Genomic DNA, 16675 nt, shown 5'->3' on the forward strand with positions numbered 1-16675 from the left:
CTATAAAAATGTTTCCCAGTGTCCTTAGCAAATGGGATGTAGGTTTACTTGTGACTTCTGCAGCTTGCAGTCTGAGCCAGGCGCAATCTATTTGTATCTGAGCCTGGTGGGGTGGGGAAGAGATCACAAAATCATTACTGTCACCTCCAGAAAGAAAAGTAAACACTCTGCATGTATGTAGGTCATTAAAAAACAGTGTAGCCCTTTTCTGCCTCAGAGCAAACTTTCGTGAAAAGAAACCAACACTCCAATTAACATTGTTTCCTTTAACATTGGCTGCTTCCTAAACATTCTTCAGAAATGTTAAAGAATGAATGCTCTGGAGCAGTGGTTCTCAACCTGTGGGTCGGGACCCCATTTGGGGTCGAACGACCATTTCACGGGGGTCGCCAAACAACGCAGTCCGCCATTTTTTCCCCCCTTTTTCTTAGCTGTTCTACTCCCTTTTATTCTATTGGCTTTTGAAAGCCAATAGAATAGACTCTCTTGAATAGAGTCTAATTCTATTGGCTTTCAAAAGCCAATAGGAATTGTCCAGGCTGTCTCTGCCCTGCTGAGCCCGCCAAAAGTCCCATTCTGCAAATGGTGCTGCACCAGTTGAGTAGTCCTCGACTTACGACCGGTTGAGTAGTCCTCGACTTACGACCGGTTGGGGGTCGCGGCATGAAAAAGGTTGAGAACCACTGCTCTGGAGGAATCCAACCCTCCTTTCCTTCCATTCTGCATTCAGATTCTCAGATGGCCATAAAAAAAAAAAACAACCCAGCTCCAGATGCAAAATGATCAAGAAAAAAAAAAAAGTGGAACTGCTGCTAAAAATGCAGATTCATCTTGCCTTTAAAAGCAGTTTCTCATCACTCAGCATCTCCCAGATTTCTTCCTTCTGCTCACGTCTTACCTATCTCTTGACAACCAAACCAATCTTATTTATTTATTTATTTATTTAGTAAACACTGATTTTCCTCTTAAGAATTCCAGGTTGTGTCATGAGCTCCCTCACTTAACTGATCTAGCTTGCTTTCTTTAAGCAATGCTTAAAACGATTGATAATATGTTCAGAAGGGAAAGAAAGGCCATTAAAATTACAATTCTTGCAAGTTCACTGAGTTGCAAAACGATTGCTTTGCATCCCTTCTCGCTTGCCTATCTTACTATGCATCCTCTTTCTTCTCAGCTGGGACCTGCAGGAAATGCAACGTCCCAAGAGCAGGAAGCACGGATTCAATGCTACTTCAGCTTTAATCAATCTTGGCTTTTTCCAGAAGAAAATTAGAGCACCCTTGATCAAAATATACCCCTCTCTCACACACACAGACACACATACACATCAGCCCTCCTCTTCCTATGACTTGTAGGAATGTAACTTTCCAGGTGGCCCAAGCAACCTTCAATATTTCATTAAGGGATGTAGTGGATAGATGTACTGGAGTTAGATCAGGGTGATCTAATGAGGTGATCATGGGGTGATCGAGGTCTCGCTGCGAGACTTTGGGCCAGTTAACCTCCTCATCCAACCTGCTTTGAAGGTTTGTGATATTGGGAAAGAGAGCCCACACAAACCTGCAGGAACTCCCTGAAAAAAGGTAGAATATAAATGCAATTGTGTATTTTAATAACCGCTATTAGTAATAAGTCAATAGGGTTACCTCTTCTTGCACCATGGCAGAAATCTAACAACTGAGATTCCATTCCTTCAGATCTTGGATGAAAGATCCAGCAAGAACTGAAAGATTTCTTCAAACTGGACGTAGTTTAAGTGATAAGGGGAGGAAACCATGAAATACACAGGGAAGACTCACCACTGTGTGTAATTCTACTTTAATTAAAGCAAATTAATTAAAATGGAAAGGGTTGCACAGCCAACTCGTAGAGCCGTTAGCAAATATTTTCCTGGGAATCCTTTCAGGATTGCGAATCAGTATGGCTATTCTTAATGGTTGAAGCGTTGGGCTAGGGCCAGGGACACCCAGAGTCTTTCTAGTGCCCCTCAACCATGGATGACTTTGGCTCTGGGCCAATCACTCCCAACTTTCTTCATGGGGCTGCTTTTCTGGAGAAAAATAAGGGGGGGGGAGCACGAGGGCTTTTGAAGGAACGTGGCTGTGCACCTCAGAAAGAACCAATAAATGTTGACCCTGCCAAATCAGCTGGTGAGATCTTCCCAGATTAATAGTGGAACCTGAACTATCAAATTCCGGGAAACTTCTGCGACATCCAACTCCTAATAAAGTAACGGTCTCTCTGGCTTCAGTTTTAGTGGCTCTGCAGTGTCTTCACTTGTTTAATTTCTATTGCAGCAAGCCCTTTATAATTATTATTATTTCAGCCCTGGTGATTCTTAAAAGGTAGCAAGCATACGGTTCCTGGAAAAGCTATGATTTCGGTCTCTTTCCTTGTTCTTTTTCTAAATACGCTTCCTAATTGCAGGCGACTTGGACTGTGGCTTAAAAAGAAAAAGAAAGAAAAGCGGTGATATATGAATCTATTTAAACCAGGGTACATAAAACCCACTGAGGTCAACTAACCCTACCCAGTTTTCCAGACTCCCATGGCCTTATCGCTACCACATTAACATGCATCCGGATTGATTCGTACATAATGGGGTTGTGGCCTCCTTTGGGGCTTTTGTCCTCCAGCAGTCCAAGCGCTGGTGCTTTGCCTCCCGAACCGCACCTTCTCCGCCTTCCCACCAAGTTTGTGGAGTAGAATGGAACCCGTTGGGGCTACTCAAAGAGTCAGCCTCCTTCCTTCTCACGGGGACTCCCCAGTTAGCACAGGCACCTCCTATCTGACTTCACCACTTCTTCCGAAGAATGCACTACGTTGGGGACAAAGCCACTCTTGACCCCTTCCCAGCCCTCCTGGATGCTTATCTCCCCCCTTTTCACAAGTTCATAGATGTCTCGAGTCAGGTCAGTGAAGGCCTTCTCCACATTGATGGCATCCCGGGCCGAGGTCTCAATGTACTTCATGTCGTAGGCGAGGGCCAGCTTCTCGGCCTCATGTCGGGTGACTTGCCGCTGCGTGTCCAGATCACATTTGTGGCCCACTAAAACGAAGACAATCTGATAAGGCTGGACGTGGGCCTTGGTCTCCTCCAGCCACTCGTGGACATTCTGGAAGGACCTGCGGTTGGTAATGTCAAAGAGGAGCAAGCCACCGACGGAATTCCTATAGTAGGCTCTCGTGATGGATCTGGAAGGGAGCAAAGACCCAAGAGAGGAAGAAAGATCATCAGAAAGAATTAAAATGCAAGCAGCAAATCACAGCTATTTTTCGTCCTGCGGGCACCGATCAGAGACGACTCAATCCCAAAGATGGTTTGCCGTATGACTATAATCCAAGCCGGATTCCTTTGGGCTTAGTGTGCGGTTCTGGCCCAGCCACTATGGCAATAAAACTATGGCTTGTGATTTAGATCAGTGGTTCTTAACCTTTTTGAACGAATGGCCCCCTTGAGCCAATGAGGAAGATGTCATCGCCCCCCTCCCCTCACATAACCTCTCAATCACAACATAGGAAATAATTCTTCAATTTATGCAAACACTTGTTTTGTTTTCTTTAAAATTATCATCAGGACATATCGATGCAAATAATTTATTTCCAGTCTTTTTCCCATATCTCAATTGTGTGAAAAATTTTGATGCCACCCGTCACTTTATTCCCAAACTTTGTGATACGTGTATTTCATTATTATCTTATTTATTCAAGATACTTAAATGTAATGACCACTGAAAACAAAATTCAATTGCAAGAAAATGAAATGCCCGAAAAGAAAAACAGTAACATTTAATGATTGAATTACAAGTGAAATTTAAGATGCAAAAATAAATATAAAAAGGGTAGAGGCTGCTGCGCAACGTGCATGAAGATAAGCGATGCGTATTCACATATGTCTGGCATTCTGTACTGAAGCTAGCTGGAGGAACATTTGAAAACACAATTCAATCCACTAATAGCGAGCAATCTGATGTTTTTGTACGACAGATATACAGCGATTCACTGTATGAAAAAGTCTCAAAAGTGTCCCCAAAACTTCTCGCTCCATCGCCCCCATTTTGTTCCTTCGCCCCCCTGAAAAACGAAATCGCCCCCTGGGGGGCAATATCGCCCAGGTTAAGAACCACTGATTTAGATTATGTATAGACATCAACCGTGGCTTGTTTAACAAGCTGGCTATACAAACCCTGGCTAACTATGCTGAATGAACCCAGCCATTCCAGCTTATCAATTGCATTCACGGTTTAACATGTTACCCAAATCCACCAGCTGATGCTCATTACCTGATTAATGCTACATTTTAAAGACTAGCATAAAGATAATTCACCAAAAATGCATTGTTGTGAAGAACAGTTCCCACAAGAGCATAATATGTTAGTCTTCAACTTACAACCATTCTTTTAGGGCGTGTTCAAAGTTACCATGTGATTTACAACCAGCTGTCACAACCGACATAGCATCTCTACAGTCACAAGATCACAATTTCGTTGGTTGGCATCAGGCCTGTATTTATAATGGTTGTGGTGTCCTGGAGTCATATGATCGCTATTTGACAACCTCAGCTGGCTTTCAGCAAGCAGTCAATGGGAAAAGCCATTATTTGCTTAAAGACCATACGATTCATTCAACCACCAACTGCAATTTTATGACAAAAATGGTCATAAAATTGGGAATGATGCACTTAACAACTGCCTTGTTTAACCACAGAAATTCTTGCTACCTGTAACTCATCCATGACAGGATTCTGTATCTAATGTTGGGTTCACATACTGATCAACTGAACCTGATTTGCAGAGCACAATGTTTAATAAGATTCCTAGTTTGACATGATCCTTCTAGAGTAAGTTAAAGAATATTGTGACTAAGGTGTTGGCTGTTGTATATGACGTTCCGCATGGGTGCATAGAACACTTTCAATTAACCACCCAGCATAATTCACACACATTAGGCAAAATATAGTTGACTGGCTTGATGTTCAGTGTGATATTAACATAGCCTGTATTGTTTAAAGTTTTGCTAAACCATGGTTTAACAAGCCAGAATGGCCACAACATGCTCAGCACATTATACCTTGGAATGTTGAACCCAACTGTAACTGGATTCATACATCATAGTGAGCCATAATTTTATTCACGGTCTATGAAATAAGCCACAAATGGCCGAATCTTCAGCAGGCTAAACTATAAATTAAAAAAGGTTGGACTCAAACAACTGTTAAATCAGAACCAAATATCCCCACATTCTGCCCTAGGCTAATGTGAATCCAGTTACCTCTGTAGGTAATGATTAGGCAGACCCAAATTCATATCCTCCATTCTGCAACAAAGCTCTCTCTGGATAACTTTGCATCAGTCCCTTTCCACTCCACATTATCTTGTTGTGAATGTTAAACAAGGAAGCTTTGAATTCCTTCCTTCAAAGATTGTAACGTTAAATCTGTATTTCTTTCCTTCTCGGGTTTGCCCAATTTTCTGTGCGTTCAATCCAGTATCGCAATTGTACACTTGAAAGGTTCTACCACCATTCTTGGGTTACTGAAAAGATAGGTGACACGAAGGGTGTATATACTATGTTAGATTTCCCAGGAAGGCTCAGTAAATGGCACCATGTGTTCAAAGGTTGCGTTTGTGGAGGCAAATGTGTCCGTGAACATGAATAGTTCTGTCCAGGCAATTGCTCTACAAAGGTCCATTAATGGGACTCCAAATGTCTTGCCCATCAAGGTAGTCCAGCCACCCACCACCAAGCATCCTGTTGCCAATGGATGTCTTGCTGGCTGACTGGACGAGAGTGTTTCCTGACCTTCCTGCTGATGGTGGATCACGTCACTCATCTCATTCAGGCTTCCTGTTCTGTAGAACAGGGGTCCCCAACTCCCGGTCCGTGGACCGGTCCCAGTCCGCAGCATGCCAGCAACCGGTCTGCACAAACAAGCAAAGCCCCATCTGCATGAGGCAGGCAGCATGCAAAAACCCATCCCCTCCGGTCCGCGGAAAAACTTCTCTCCAGGAAACCGGTCCCTGGTGCCCAGAAGGTTGGGGACCTCTGCTGTAGAAGACAAATAGGCTCTCAACCTTCTGTCTTGCTTGAGTTGAAGGATTTTCTTGATACCCTTGCAGGCATCTGACTTGTGCCTGGTTCATTCTGGCAGATCTGGGAAAATACAATCTCCTACATTTGCTGGAATCTTGAACTGACCAGGGGCACGAAGTAGAGAGCCAATCTTAGCCCCACTCTGTCTTAACGGAATACACACAAATCCCTTCTCATTTCTCCTCAATCCTCCCAGACAGGATTTAGGACGGCCTTGCTGGCTTCTAGTCAAGCCTGTTCCTGGGAGGATGTCGGACAAGTTGAAAGGGAACAGTCATGAAAACCCTAAGAAGCAATGACAAGTCCCAGGAGGAGAAAACAATGAATAACTGGATTGCACCAGGTAGCGCCTTTGTCTAGGACGGCGGTGCCCCGTCTCTATATAAGCTGTAACCTCTGCTGGAGGACAGGAAATCTGTGAATTTCAGCCTCCTTGCTCATCCATTAAAGCAGTGGTTCTCAACCTATGGGTCGGGACCCCATTTGGGGTCGAACAACCATTTCACGGGGGTCGCCAAACAACGCAGTCCGCCATTTTTTCCCCCTTTTTCTTAGCTGTGCTACTCCCTTTTATTCTATTGGCTTTTGAAAACCAATAGGATAGATTCTCTTGAATAGAGTCTAATTCTATTGGCTTTCAAAAGCCAATAGGAATTGTCCAGGCTGTCTCTGCCCTGCTGAGCCTGCCAAAAGTCCCATTCTGCAAACGGTGCTGCACCAGTTGAGTAGTCCTCGACTTGCGACCAGTTGGGGGGTCGCAGCATTAAAAAGGTTGAGAACCACTGCATTAAAGTGTTCTCTGGGGCCAGAATAGAACAATTAAAATCCCCCATGCCTCAAGCATCTTCATTTGTGCACTATTTTGGGTAGCACTGGAACTGGAGGGAAAGCACAGGTCAGTTTTTCTGCTAAATGGGCCACTAGGATATAGAATCATAGGGCTAAAAGGAACCTTGAACGCTTTCTAATCCAATCCCTTGCTCAAGGCGGGAGCTTTTATCCATCCCAATCAAATGGCAGTCTATTCTTAAAAACCTCCAGTGATGGAGCACCCACAACCCAAGGAAGCAAGCTGTTCCACTGATGAATTGTTCTCATTGTCAGGAAGTGTCTTCTTCTACGTTGAATCTTTGACAAGCTTCCACCCATGACATTGGTCACTGTTCTGTTGTCTTGAAATCAGAAGCAGCTTCTCACTTGCCTAGCATCCACTGCTGTGAACCTCTACATCCTGAAACAATGGACTTGACCGCTCAGCCCATCAGCTATGGTATTCAGTCATTCTTGGATATTCTGCTGATAGGGAAAGTAGGAATTTCTCCATTCATGCCTTTAATCAGGTGGCCCCTTTCTAAAGGGCCCTTGATCTGGGTCCACCCTGTCCATTTGCATAATTATAACACTGCCCACCCATCTGTTATGGAAGCACCTCCAGAACCAGCTGTGCTGTCCTCTCATCCTAGTGGTTGATAGACAGAGTGGACTCGTCCCTTATTGACCTGTTTTGGAAATTGCTCTCCATCCCATTAAGCTGGCGTCTCTGTTCATCTGATCCCTAATTGGTTCTCTGAGTAGTATTCCTTATGCCTGATCGGTTGAGATAATGCTTTGTTTGACATTATGATGTGCAGACAGAATTTACAGGTGATGTGGTCCTGGAGTCACAGGAGAAGAAATGGTCCCATAAGATTGAGCCCAGATACACAGTGATCATCCCTTGCCATTTTACCAGCATCCTTAAAGTTGACTTCCTGGATGTTTCTATGACAGTCCTTAGACGCTGGAGGTCTGTTCCTGAAACAAGGATAAATTTCTTTTTCTCTATCTTAATGCCATGGTGCAGAATTAAGTCCACCCTGAAAATGTGCTCCAGGAGTTACTGAAGTATCAGATTGAATCTGCTTGCTCTTTTCTCCATCGAGGATGCTCTGGTAAACAGATCTGGCCATCCTGAGTTCTAGGATGTCCTGTTATAAATTGAATATCACTTGCACAGAAGCTAGTTCAAGAGGGAGTGCGCTGAATTAGAACTGGGCTCATTCCACATCAGATCTGGGGATCTCAAGGGAGAAAGCCTGGCTGGAGTTTTGAGATTCAAGATGGCTCCAGTTTCCTTCAGCACCATAAACAAATGGAAAACATAACATAGAAGCTTCTTTGTCTAGGAAGCAGCTCTACTCTGCCATCATCTGATCTGGGACCGATTGGTTCCTTCATGTAGAGCTGATTGTCTTCAACCTTCTTTGCTTCTGTTTATCCTGCTGGCCTCTGAAAGAGAAGGAAGTCTTCTACACCTGTTCTCCTTTAGAGTTCAGGGCAAGGATTTTATATTTTCCACTACAACCGAGTTGACTGATTCTTCAAATTGCTTCTCCCCCCCCCCCCCAGAAGACCTTTGCTAGGTGGCTGGCTTTCAATTCATTGGTGATGCATCTCCCAAGGTTTGAGACATTGGCCCTTCATGCCACCATTTCAGAGTTGCAGATCTGGCTTCAATGTAAGCAGTCCATTGTTACTCCGGATCATCTCTTGATGCCCTCTTAGATAGAACTTAGGAAGAACTCAGAAAGAATTTAGGACGTTCTGTTGGGACTTCTGTGAGAAGATGATCTTAACAAAGAAGATAGCTTCAACCCTACTTTCCAGAACTGGTTTTGATGAATTTACTTGAACCCTCCGCTCTGTTGATTCTATAAGCATCTCTCTTAACTCTCTTTGACACTACCGGTTTAGAAATCGACGTTCAATGATGCTATCAGCTATATTATAGACAATGGCAGCTATTCAACGATGTTCCTGGCTGAAAGATTCAACTTGTTTTCCAGCACGGGGTCTGGAGCAGTCCTGAGTTTCGTTGGCATCACCCACTCCTTGATTTTCTCTCTGAAGAAATATGGAAAGGGCATTCTGCTGGAAACTGAGGGGGGATATTTGCAGGAGGCACTGACTGTAGATCGTTGAAACACAGATCCAGGATGAGTACCTTCCCTAACTTATTAAGATCACCTGGAATATGTCAACCTTACACAGTCTCTGATGGAAGAAAAAAATGCAGGTTGGGTAAAGCCACGATTAGACAGGTGGCCTTCCTCTGAATCTGCATCCCAGAAGGAATGGACCTCGGACATTCTGGCATCCCTAGCTTTGTAACCGAGAATATTAAGCACGACCTGTCTGGCACACAACAACAAGGTGGTGGCATGGACCCTTGATGGAGGAATCGTGGCGCCTTCGTCCCTGGGAAGGTTTAAGTTTGGTTTTTGTGCATTTACATCCCACTTTTTTTTTTTCCCCCTTCGGAATTCAGGGCAGGCCTCTGCATTCCTGCAAGGTCTGCAGGGCTGAGAGAAAAACGGCTGGTCCTGAGTCCCCCAATGAGTTTCCAGAGCTGAGGCTGGATCTGAACCCGGGTCTGGCCAGTTCTAACGCAACACTTTAATCATGGCCCCCACAAAGTCCACGGTGGCTAGAAGTTGGGTTCCCAAATTGTTGACAAGCCCCCCCCCCTCCCCGTCAAGGAGGAGGAGTCAAAGGACAGGAGCAAGCTTGTCTGGAGACCCTACTGCCTCAAAACCTTTGGAAGGGACGTATTTTGGGAACCCCTGCCCCCCCACTCTTCTCCAGGTCTGGAGATCCTTCTGTGCGGTGGGGGGGGGGAAGCCTCCTTTCTTGGAAAGCAAGTAAGATCATTGCTTTCTCCCACAGACCTGGCCTTGGAGGGGGGAGCTTAAATCTGACCACCCACCCCGGAGCACTGACTCAATGAAAGATGCCCCTTTCTCTCTCCCCCCCCCCAGGCAAGATCCCGGCCCAGCAGGGTCTCCCCTCCTTCGGTCCGCCCCTCCCTCCAAGCAAAGGTAAAGCCTCTTGCCCCCCCCTCCTCCAAGGACCGATCGGGGAGCGAGGGACCCCCCCTGGCTTCGACGCCTTCCCCCCCCCCCCGCTCACCTGAACCTCTCCTGGCCGGCGGTGTCCCAGATCTGCAGCTTGATCCTTTTGCCCGGCTCGATCTCCACCAGGCGCGAGAAGAAATCCACGCCCACGGTCGGGTCGGAGACCTGGGCGAAGCGCCCTTCGGTGAAGCGGCGGATCAGGCAGGATTTGCCCACCGTCGAGTCGCCGATGACGATCAGGCGGAACTGGTAGAGCCAAATGGCCTCCATCGTCAGCCAGGGCCGGCCAAGCAGAGGCCTGAGGCCGCCGACGCCTTCGGAGCTCCGGGAAGCAGCGCCGCGGCTGCAGGGACGGCTCGGGGGCGCCCGGCGCGGAGCCCGGCAGAGGCCGAGGAAGAGGAGGAGGCCGATCCTGGGCCCGATCCTGCTGCTGCTGCTGGGAGGGGCGCGCGGTGCCCGCACCGGCCTCTGCGCCTCGGGGGCGCCTGCTTTTCCTCGCCGGGGCCGCCCCGATCGCCTCTTGCGGGGGAATCAGCGCCGGGGGAAGGAAGGGCCCTTCGGCGCTCCGAGCGGGCGAGCCTGGCGGGGAAGCCCGGCAGAGGCTGGAGGCACCGGCCCGGCCTCCTCCTCCTTCTCTCTTCTCCTCGAGCGGGGATGCGCTCAGCCCGGCCGGCTTCGCGGGCGGGGGACCGGGGGAGGCTTTCCCACGTTCAGGGCCGAGCCCTTCCCGCAAAGCGGCCCACTCGCCACCGCGCGGGGGGAGAAAAGACCCCTCCCTCCTCCCCCCGGGCACCTTCAGCGCCGAGACCCCGCGGAGGCGCTGCTAACCCGCCGGGCCCGAGTCACGGGTCGCCAGGCGCGTCTGAACGCGGTCCGGGGAGCGGGACGCATGCTCCGAAGGAGGCGGGCCCGGCGGATGCGCTAAGCGAGGATCGCTGCCTTCCCCCCCCCCGCCGCCCCCCTTTTTTTTCGTGCGTCAAGGTCTTCGGCCCGCGACGGTGGGGGCGGCCCGATTGGGGACCGGGCGCGTTCCCACGACCCCCTCGCGTGTCAGCCGAGCGAGCGAGCGAGTCGGCGCGGCCCCCTTTGCAGCCGAGCGAGGAAGATGCTCGAAAGATGGAGATGCAGGCGAGGGGAGGATGGCAGCGGCAGCAGCAGCAGCACCGAACTGTCTGACTCATCACCGCTGGCAGCAGCAGCAGCAGTACCGTATAGCCCCGAAGAGACGCTCCTCCGCCTCTTCCCACCATCGCTACCGAATGGTTTAGAAAAGATCTGGCAGCAGGTCCCCGGTCCCCATTGCCAATTATGGCCCAAGGCGAGACAGATGCCCCACGGCTCTCTTTCCCAGGCAGATGCCCCACAGATGAGTTGGACCCCCGGCCCTCCTTCTGGGAACGATGGGAGGGGAAATCCAGCTGTTTTCGGAGGGGGGCCTGATTTCGGTGTCGGCTTTCCCTTGTTGGGATAACTCTGGGGTGGCCCTTCAAGCAGTTTCTTCTTCTTCTTCTTCTTCTTCTTCTTCTTCTTCTTCTTCTTCTTCTTCTTCTTCTTCTTCTTCTTCTTCTTCTTCTTCTTCTTCTTCTTCTTCTTCTTCTTCTTCTTCTTCTTCTTCTTCTTCTTCCTTTTTTTTTAAATAAACTTTATTGGTTTTTAAAACATAAATCACATCATAGTTGATTAACACTGTGTTTGCCTGGCTTACGTTTACGAAGGAAAATCGTCAACAATATCTACAATCCATAATCCACGTATTCACACAAATGTTTCTTTTTTCTTTTTCCCATAGATATTCTCTCCGATAGTTCCCGTCGTCAATAGTCTTAATTTTCACTTTAATATTTAAATATTTTCCCTTTAATCAGTATCATGCTTGATCAATGTGTTTCGTTGAATCGGAGCGTTTTCCCCTCTGTTTCCCCACAACCAATCATACAATTTGTTCCAGATTTCGTAGTAATCTGTTTCACTCTTATCCTTAAGTTCTAACGTCAACCTGTCCATTTCAGCACAGGATACAATCTTATTTATTACCGCTTCTTCTGAGGGTGTCTCACTGTCTTTCCATCTCTGTGCAAAGACTAATCTTGCTGCTGTTAGCATGTGTAATAATAGGTATAAGGATCCTTTATTGTATCTATCTTTAGTGGTACTCAGCAAACCATTTCATTCAGGACCATAGACAGCAACTGACCGATTCTGGGCTGGTGGTGGATAAGCCATTTCCCCTTGGTGGACATGTTGAGGTTGAACGTAGGACCTTCTAAATTCTCTGCTGTGGATCTAGAACCCTTCCCAGTCATAGAAAGCTATTTTGGTTCTGTGTGTGTGTGTGTGTGTGTCTGCATTTTCATGTCAGTGTTGATTCCTGGACAAGTCCCTGCCATTTTCTTGGCAAGATTCCAGAAGTGGCTTGCCGTTGCTTTCTTCCTAGGGCTGAGGGACTGACTGGCCCAAAAGCAAGACTAGAACTCAGGATCCTCTGTTTTCTAGCTGGTGCCTTCACCCTCACACCATCACACTGGCTCTGTCCTTTGGTTCTAAGGTAGAGGAAAACAATCTTTCTTCTCTCAACTTCTATGGAACTAAAAAGTCCCTTTCTACTCCATGCCAGAGAGCTCAGGCTGATGCAGAGAGGAATTCAGTGTGATGTTGGCTGTTCCCGTTTTTATATGATGCCACACAGTAAGACAAAGCAGAATTAATTTGTTTATTTACTTACTGGGCATAGATGCAGCTCCAAGCATAAATGGCCTCTTTAGTGATCTGCATTCAACTTTGCCTGGCTGGTCTGAAACCCAGGGATGGCCTGCTCAGAACTTCATACTCTTGAGAGATACAGTATATGAGGCTTGTATTAAGCCAACAGGCCTTTCCAGCCACAGCCCCCATCCTCTGCTACTTGCTTCCCCTGGAAACAGGGTGTCAAAAACATTAAGATAGCACATTTGGTCTAGTGGTTAAGGCACCAGGATGGGAAGTGGGAGTTCTAGTTCCATCTTAGATATGAAAGCCAGTTGGGTGACTTTGGGCCAATCACTAGGAAACTGGGAGTTCTAGTCTCGCCTTAGCTATGAAAGCCAGCTGGGTGACTTTGGGCCAATTACTAGGAAACTGGGAGTTCTAGTCTCAGCCATGAAAGCCAGCTGGGTGACTTTGGGCCAATTACTAGGAAACTGGGAGTTCTAGTCTCGCCTTAGCCATGAAAGCCAGCTGGGTGACTTTGGGCCAGTCCCCCTCTCTCAGCCCAACCCAACTCTCAGGGCTAATGTTGTGGGGAAAATAAGAGGAAGAAGGTGTGTTGATACATTCACCACCTTGAGTTATTTCTAAAAATAATAAAGGTGAGATATAAACAAACAAACACATTACACTTGTGTGATACACATAAAAGGAAGCTAGGGCTTTGATTACAATCACAGCCACCATCTTTGCTGTTTTTTTTATTCCCTCCAGACCCCCCTGTTCAGAGCTATGCCCTTTTGACCTTGGTTGGTAGTTGGTGACCTTTAGGCTGTAAAACTTTTGGTTTACATGATATGTTTCGTTTTGTCTCATCTCACTTTGTGGATCTGGGATTCCCTGTTTGCATTCTTTATTCCTTGCATAGCTTGTCATTTTTAACTGGGCCTAAGTCTTAGTAAACTGAATGGGCTTTACTTTTGAGCAGGAATGGACAGAATTTCAATCTTAACGTCCACACTGTGGAGATTTTAGAATAGAATAGAATGGAGCTGGAAGGGACCTTGGAGGTCTTCTAGTCCAGCCCCCCGCTCAAGCAGGAGAACCTATATCATCTCAGATAAGTGACTGTCCAGTCTCTTCTTAAAAATCTCCAGTGATGGAGCTCCCACGATTTCTGGAGGCAAAACTATTCCACTGGTTAATTGTCCTCACTGTTAGGAAGTTTCTCCTTAATTCCAGTTTGCTTCTCTCTTTGATCAGTTTCCAACTATTGATTCTTGTCTTGCCCTCTGGTGCTTTGGAGAATAACGTGACCCCCTCTTCTTTGTGGCAGCCTCTCAAATACTGGAGTACTGCAATATTAACACTGGTTAATTGTCCTCACTGTTAGGAAGTTTCTCCTTAATTCCAGCTTGCTTCTCTCCTTGATCAGTTTCTATCTGTTGCTTCTTGTCCTGTCTTCAGGTGCTTTGGAGAATAGTTTGACACCCTCTTCTTTGTGGCAGCCTCCCAAATGCTAGAATACTGCTATCGTGTCACCCCTGTTTCTTCTTTTCTTTAGGCTAGCCAAACCCAAGTCCTGCAGCCATTCTTCGTATGTTTTTATACAAAGCCTTCTGATGAACAATGGAAGATGTGCGCCACTTCCTGGCAGATAATCAAAATTGCAACAATAAAGAAAAGTCAAGAATTGTTTTCACAGTGCAGGATCAATACATTATAGATCTCTCTGTTACATCGGAGGTTGAAAAATTCTAGATTGAAGTCCACGCATCTTAAAGCTGCTAACATCAAGAAACATTTCTCCAGGGCCAGGCCATGGAAGGAATAGTTAGCTTATTAAGTTTTTTCCACATTTGCAAGTAAAACAATTCCAGTATTTTAAGGTTGCCCAATAAAATGCACCATGTTGGCTTACACTACATGGGCTCTCAAGATGTATTTCCTATTGGCAACATTGATGTAGGAATGATGGAGCCAAAAACCCAATGTACCTGGAAGGTACATATTGCATTATTGAAGGTTAACATTCTTTTCAACTTGTATCAATGTAATATCCCTATTAAATATTGATACTATCCGAATTGCACATTAATATTACATGATAGCATCACCCACTGATCTATTGCATTCCACAAAGCTTAATTTCAATTAAGTCAATTTAAGTGAAGCAAAACATCCACTAAGAATACACAGATGGGCTTTACTGTTATGCAGGAGGAAAAACCCATAATCCAACTTTTAGGGATATAAGGATATAAGTTCTCGGGGAGAGATGGCCGACCTACTCAGTTGCAGCAAAAAATCACCAAGACACTTGTGTCAAAAGGTTGAATCATGGCATCTTGACCAATTTTGGTCAAGATTGGTCCAGTTGCCCTGATTCAACTTTTTAACACATTTGGCTTGGATCAGGGGTCCTCAGCCTTGATGGCTTTAAGACTTGTAGACTTCAACTCCCAGAATTCTGGGAGTTGAAGTCCACAAGTCTTTAACGTTGCCAAGGTTGAGGACCCCTGGCTTGGATGACTGAGTCTTCCCTGATGTACACCAAGACACTTTTGACATCTTAAAGACTAACACATTTATTATGATGTGACATTGTATGGACTGTAGTCCATTTGATCAGATACATAAAATAACAGAACTTTTTAGATAACCACAGTTCGTAAGGCTGGGTTGTAGGAAAGAGAAGAATAGCAAACACAGAGCGTGAAGTATTTTTTAAAGTGTGCTTAAAAGTAATGGCCAGAGCCATTCATTAAAAAGAATTCCCAGCTCACAATGAGCAAATTTATCACAGCCAATGCATTAAAAAAAAAAAAAAACCAGTCTGCTGAAATGCTACCTTTAACTTTGACATCATCCTGAAAAGGAATGTTCTGATTTAAGTTGCAAGTGGAAAGTTAAAATCCTGCTAAATAAAAATGAAGAGCCTCCAAGTTCTGGTTGAGTTCCTCTGTCTGTCTGTCGCGTAAGTCTTGTTATCCCTTCGCTCACTTACCAAAGGAAGCGTCCGTCAATTGTCAGATGCCTGCCTTGTTTTCTCAGGTTCCAAAGAGTCAGATGTAAAATCATAGGAGGCAGGCTCTGCCTGAATTTCAGAACAAGTTTCATAATAATAAAGAGCGGCGGAAAGAATTACCGAAAGACCTTGCCATCGTTGGAGCTGTCCAAGGTGAGGCTGGATGGCCATCTGCCAGGAACACTTTAGTCTTGGGTCCTGTAGTGAGCAGGGGTTGACTAGCAGACCTTCAAGGGCTCCTTAAAGTCCATGATTCCATCCTGGCTCTTAAGTGATCCTAGCATCACTTAGACAAGGTTTCCTTCTTTGGCTCGGAAAAAAATCATTCATCTCCAACAGCTTCATCCCAGTAGAGCGTTTTTAAGAGGTGCACAGTTAGTTGATTGGGGGAGGCTTCTGCTAACCACAATTCTAGTTCAACTTCCCATGTGAGGGAAAGCAAAAAAATGGTTGCATTAGTCATCTCCACCCCACATCTCCACCTCTTCAGCCCTGCCTTCTGGCTCTTAAGTCAACCTCTGTGCCTCCGATGTCCAGAGTAGCTCCCCCACGCCTTACGAAAACGAGGTGTGATGCTAGCACCTTTCCTCTCGGATCAGTGTCTTCCTTAATTTTTGGCTCCCTTTTTGCATTCTTATGTACCTGACAACAAATCAAAGCTGGCCTCTCTGTATGTTCTCCCTGCCATGTAGCTGAAGTCTCAGAGGTGTCACTTCAACTTGTTTTTCCCAGCCAAGGAGCGCAAAAGGAGCGAGCCTTCAATCCATTCGTTGGGCGTTGACCTCATCTCCTGCCAGAAGGCTACTTCCTCTTGTGTGGAATCCATCCAGTCAACAGCAATTCCATAGCTGAAGCCTGGCCCAAAGCAAGAAGCAATAAAACACTTTAGAAATGAGAGTCTTGAATGAGTGTCCAACTCTCAAGCATTCTTCTTTGTGGGTCAAAACTAGGCAAGATCCATGGATGGATTTTGTGAAAA

The 16675-nt window shown here is 46.2% G+C and overlaps 2 protein-coding genes across 5 annotated transcripts in view; both read right to left on the bottom strand.

The window, feature by feature from the left end:
• Positions 1 to 1802: 1802 nt before the first annotated feature.
• RAB39B (RAB39B, member RAS oncogene family) lies at positions 1803 to 13037 on the bottom strand. The gene is made up of 2 exons (XM_039348740.1): positions 10042 to 13037; positions 1803 to 3195 (listed from the first exon to the last, which is right to left on the bottom strand). Exons 1-2 carry the CDS (start codon positions 10254 to 10256, stop codon positions 2769 to 2771), a joined length of 642 nt encoding a protein of 213 aa, XP_039204674.1. The 5' UTR covers positions 10257 to 13037; the 3' UTR covers positions 1803 to 2768.
• Positions 13038 to 15240: 2203 nt separating this feature from the next.
• Positions 15241 to 16675, bottom strand: part of LOC120310384 (synaptotagmin-like protein 2) — a 41247-nt gene continuing 39812 nt past the window's right edge. For all 4 annotated transcript variants that reach the window (XM_039348744.1, XM_039348742.1, XM_039348741.1 and 1 more), the window contains one exon: positions 15241 to 16551. In XM_039348744.1, the coding sequence (XP_039204678.1) occupies positions 16406 to 16551 (146 nt within the window). In that variant the 3' untranslated portion in view covers positions 15241 to 16405. The remainder of the gene's footprint in view (positions 16552 to 16675) is intronic.

Source organism: Crotalus tigris, unplaced genomic scaffold, assembly GCF_016545835.1.
Source record: "Crotalus tigris isolate CLP2741 ecotype Arizona unplaced genomic scaffold, ASM1654583v1 scf7180000018172.2679963, whole genome shotgun sequence".
NCBI lineage: Eukaryota > Metazoa > Chordata > Lepidosauria > Squamata > Viperidae > Crotalus > Crotalus tigris.

What these genes read in the sequence shown, in the direction of transcription:
- RAB39B (XM_039348740.1), bottom strand. Translation starts at nt 10,256, where the DNA reads ATGGAGGCCATTTGGCTCTACCAGTTCCGCCTGATCGTCATCGGCGAC. An exon ending in GCCGGCCAGGAGAGGTTCAG is followed by an intron (nt 3,196 to 10,041) that starts GTGAGCGGGGGG and finishes GCTCCCTTCCAG; the next exon opens with ATCCATCACGAGAGCCTACT.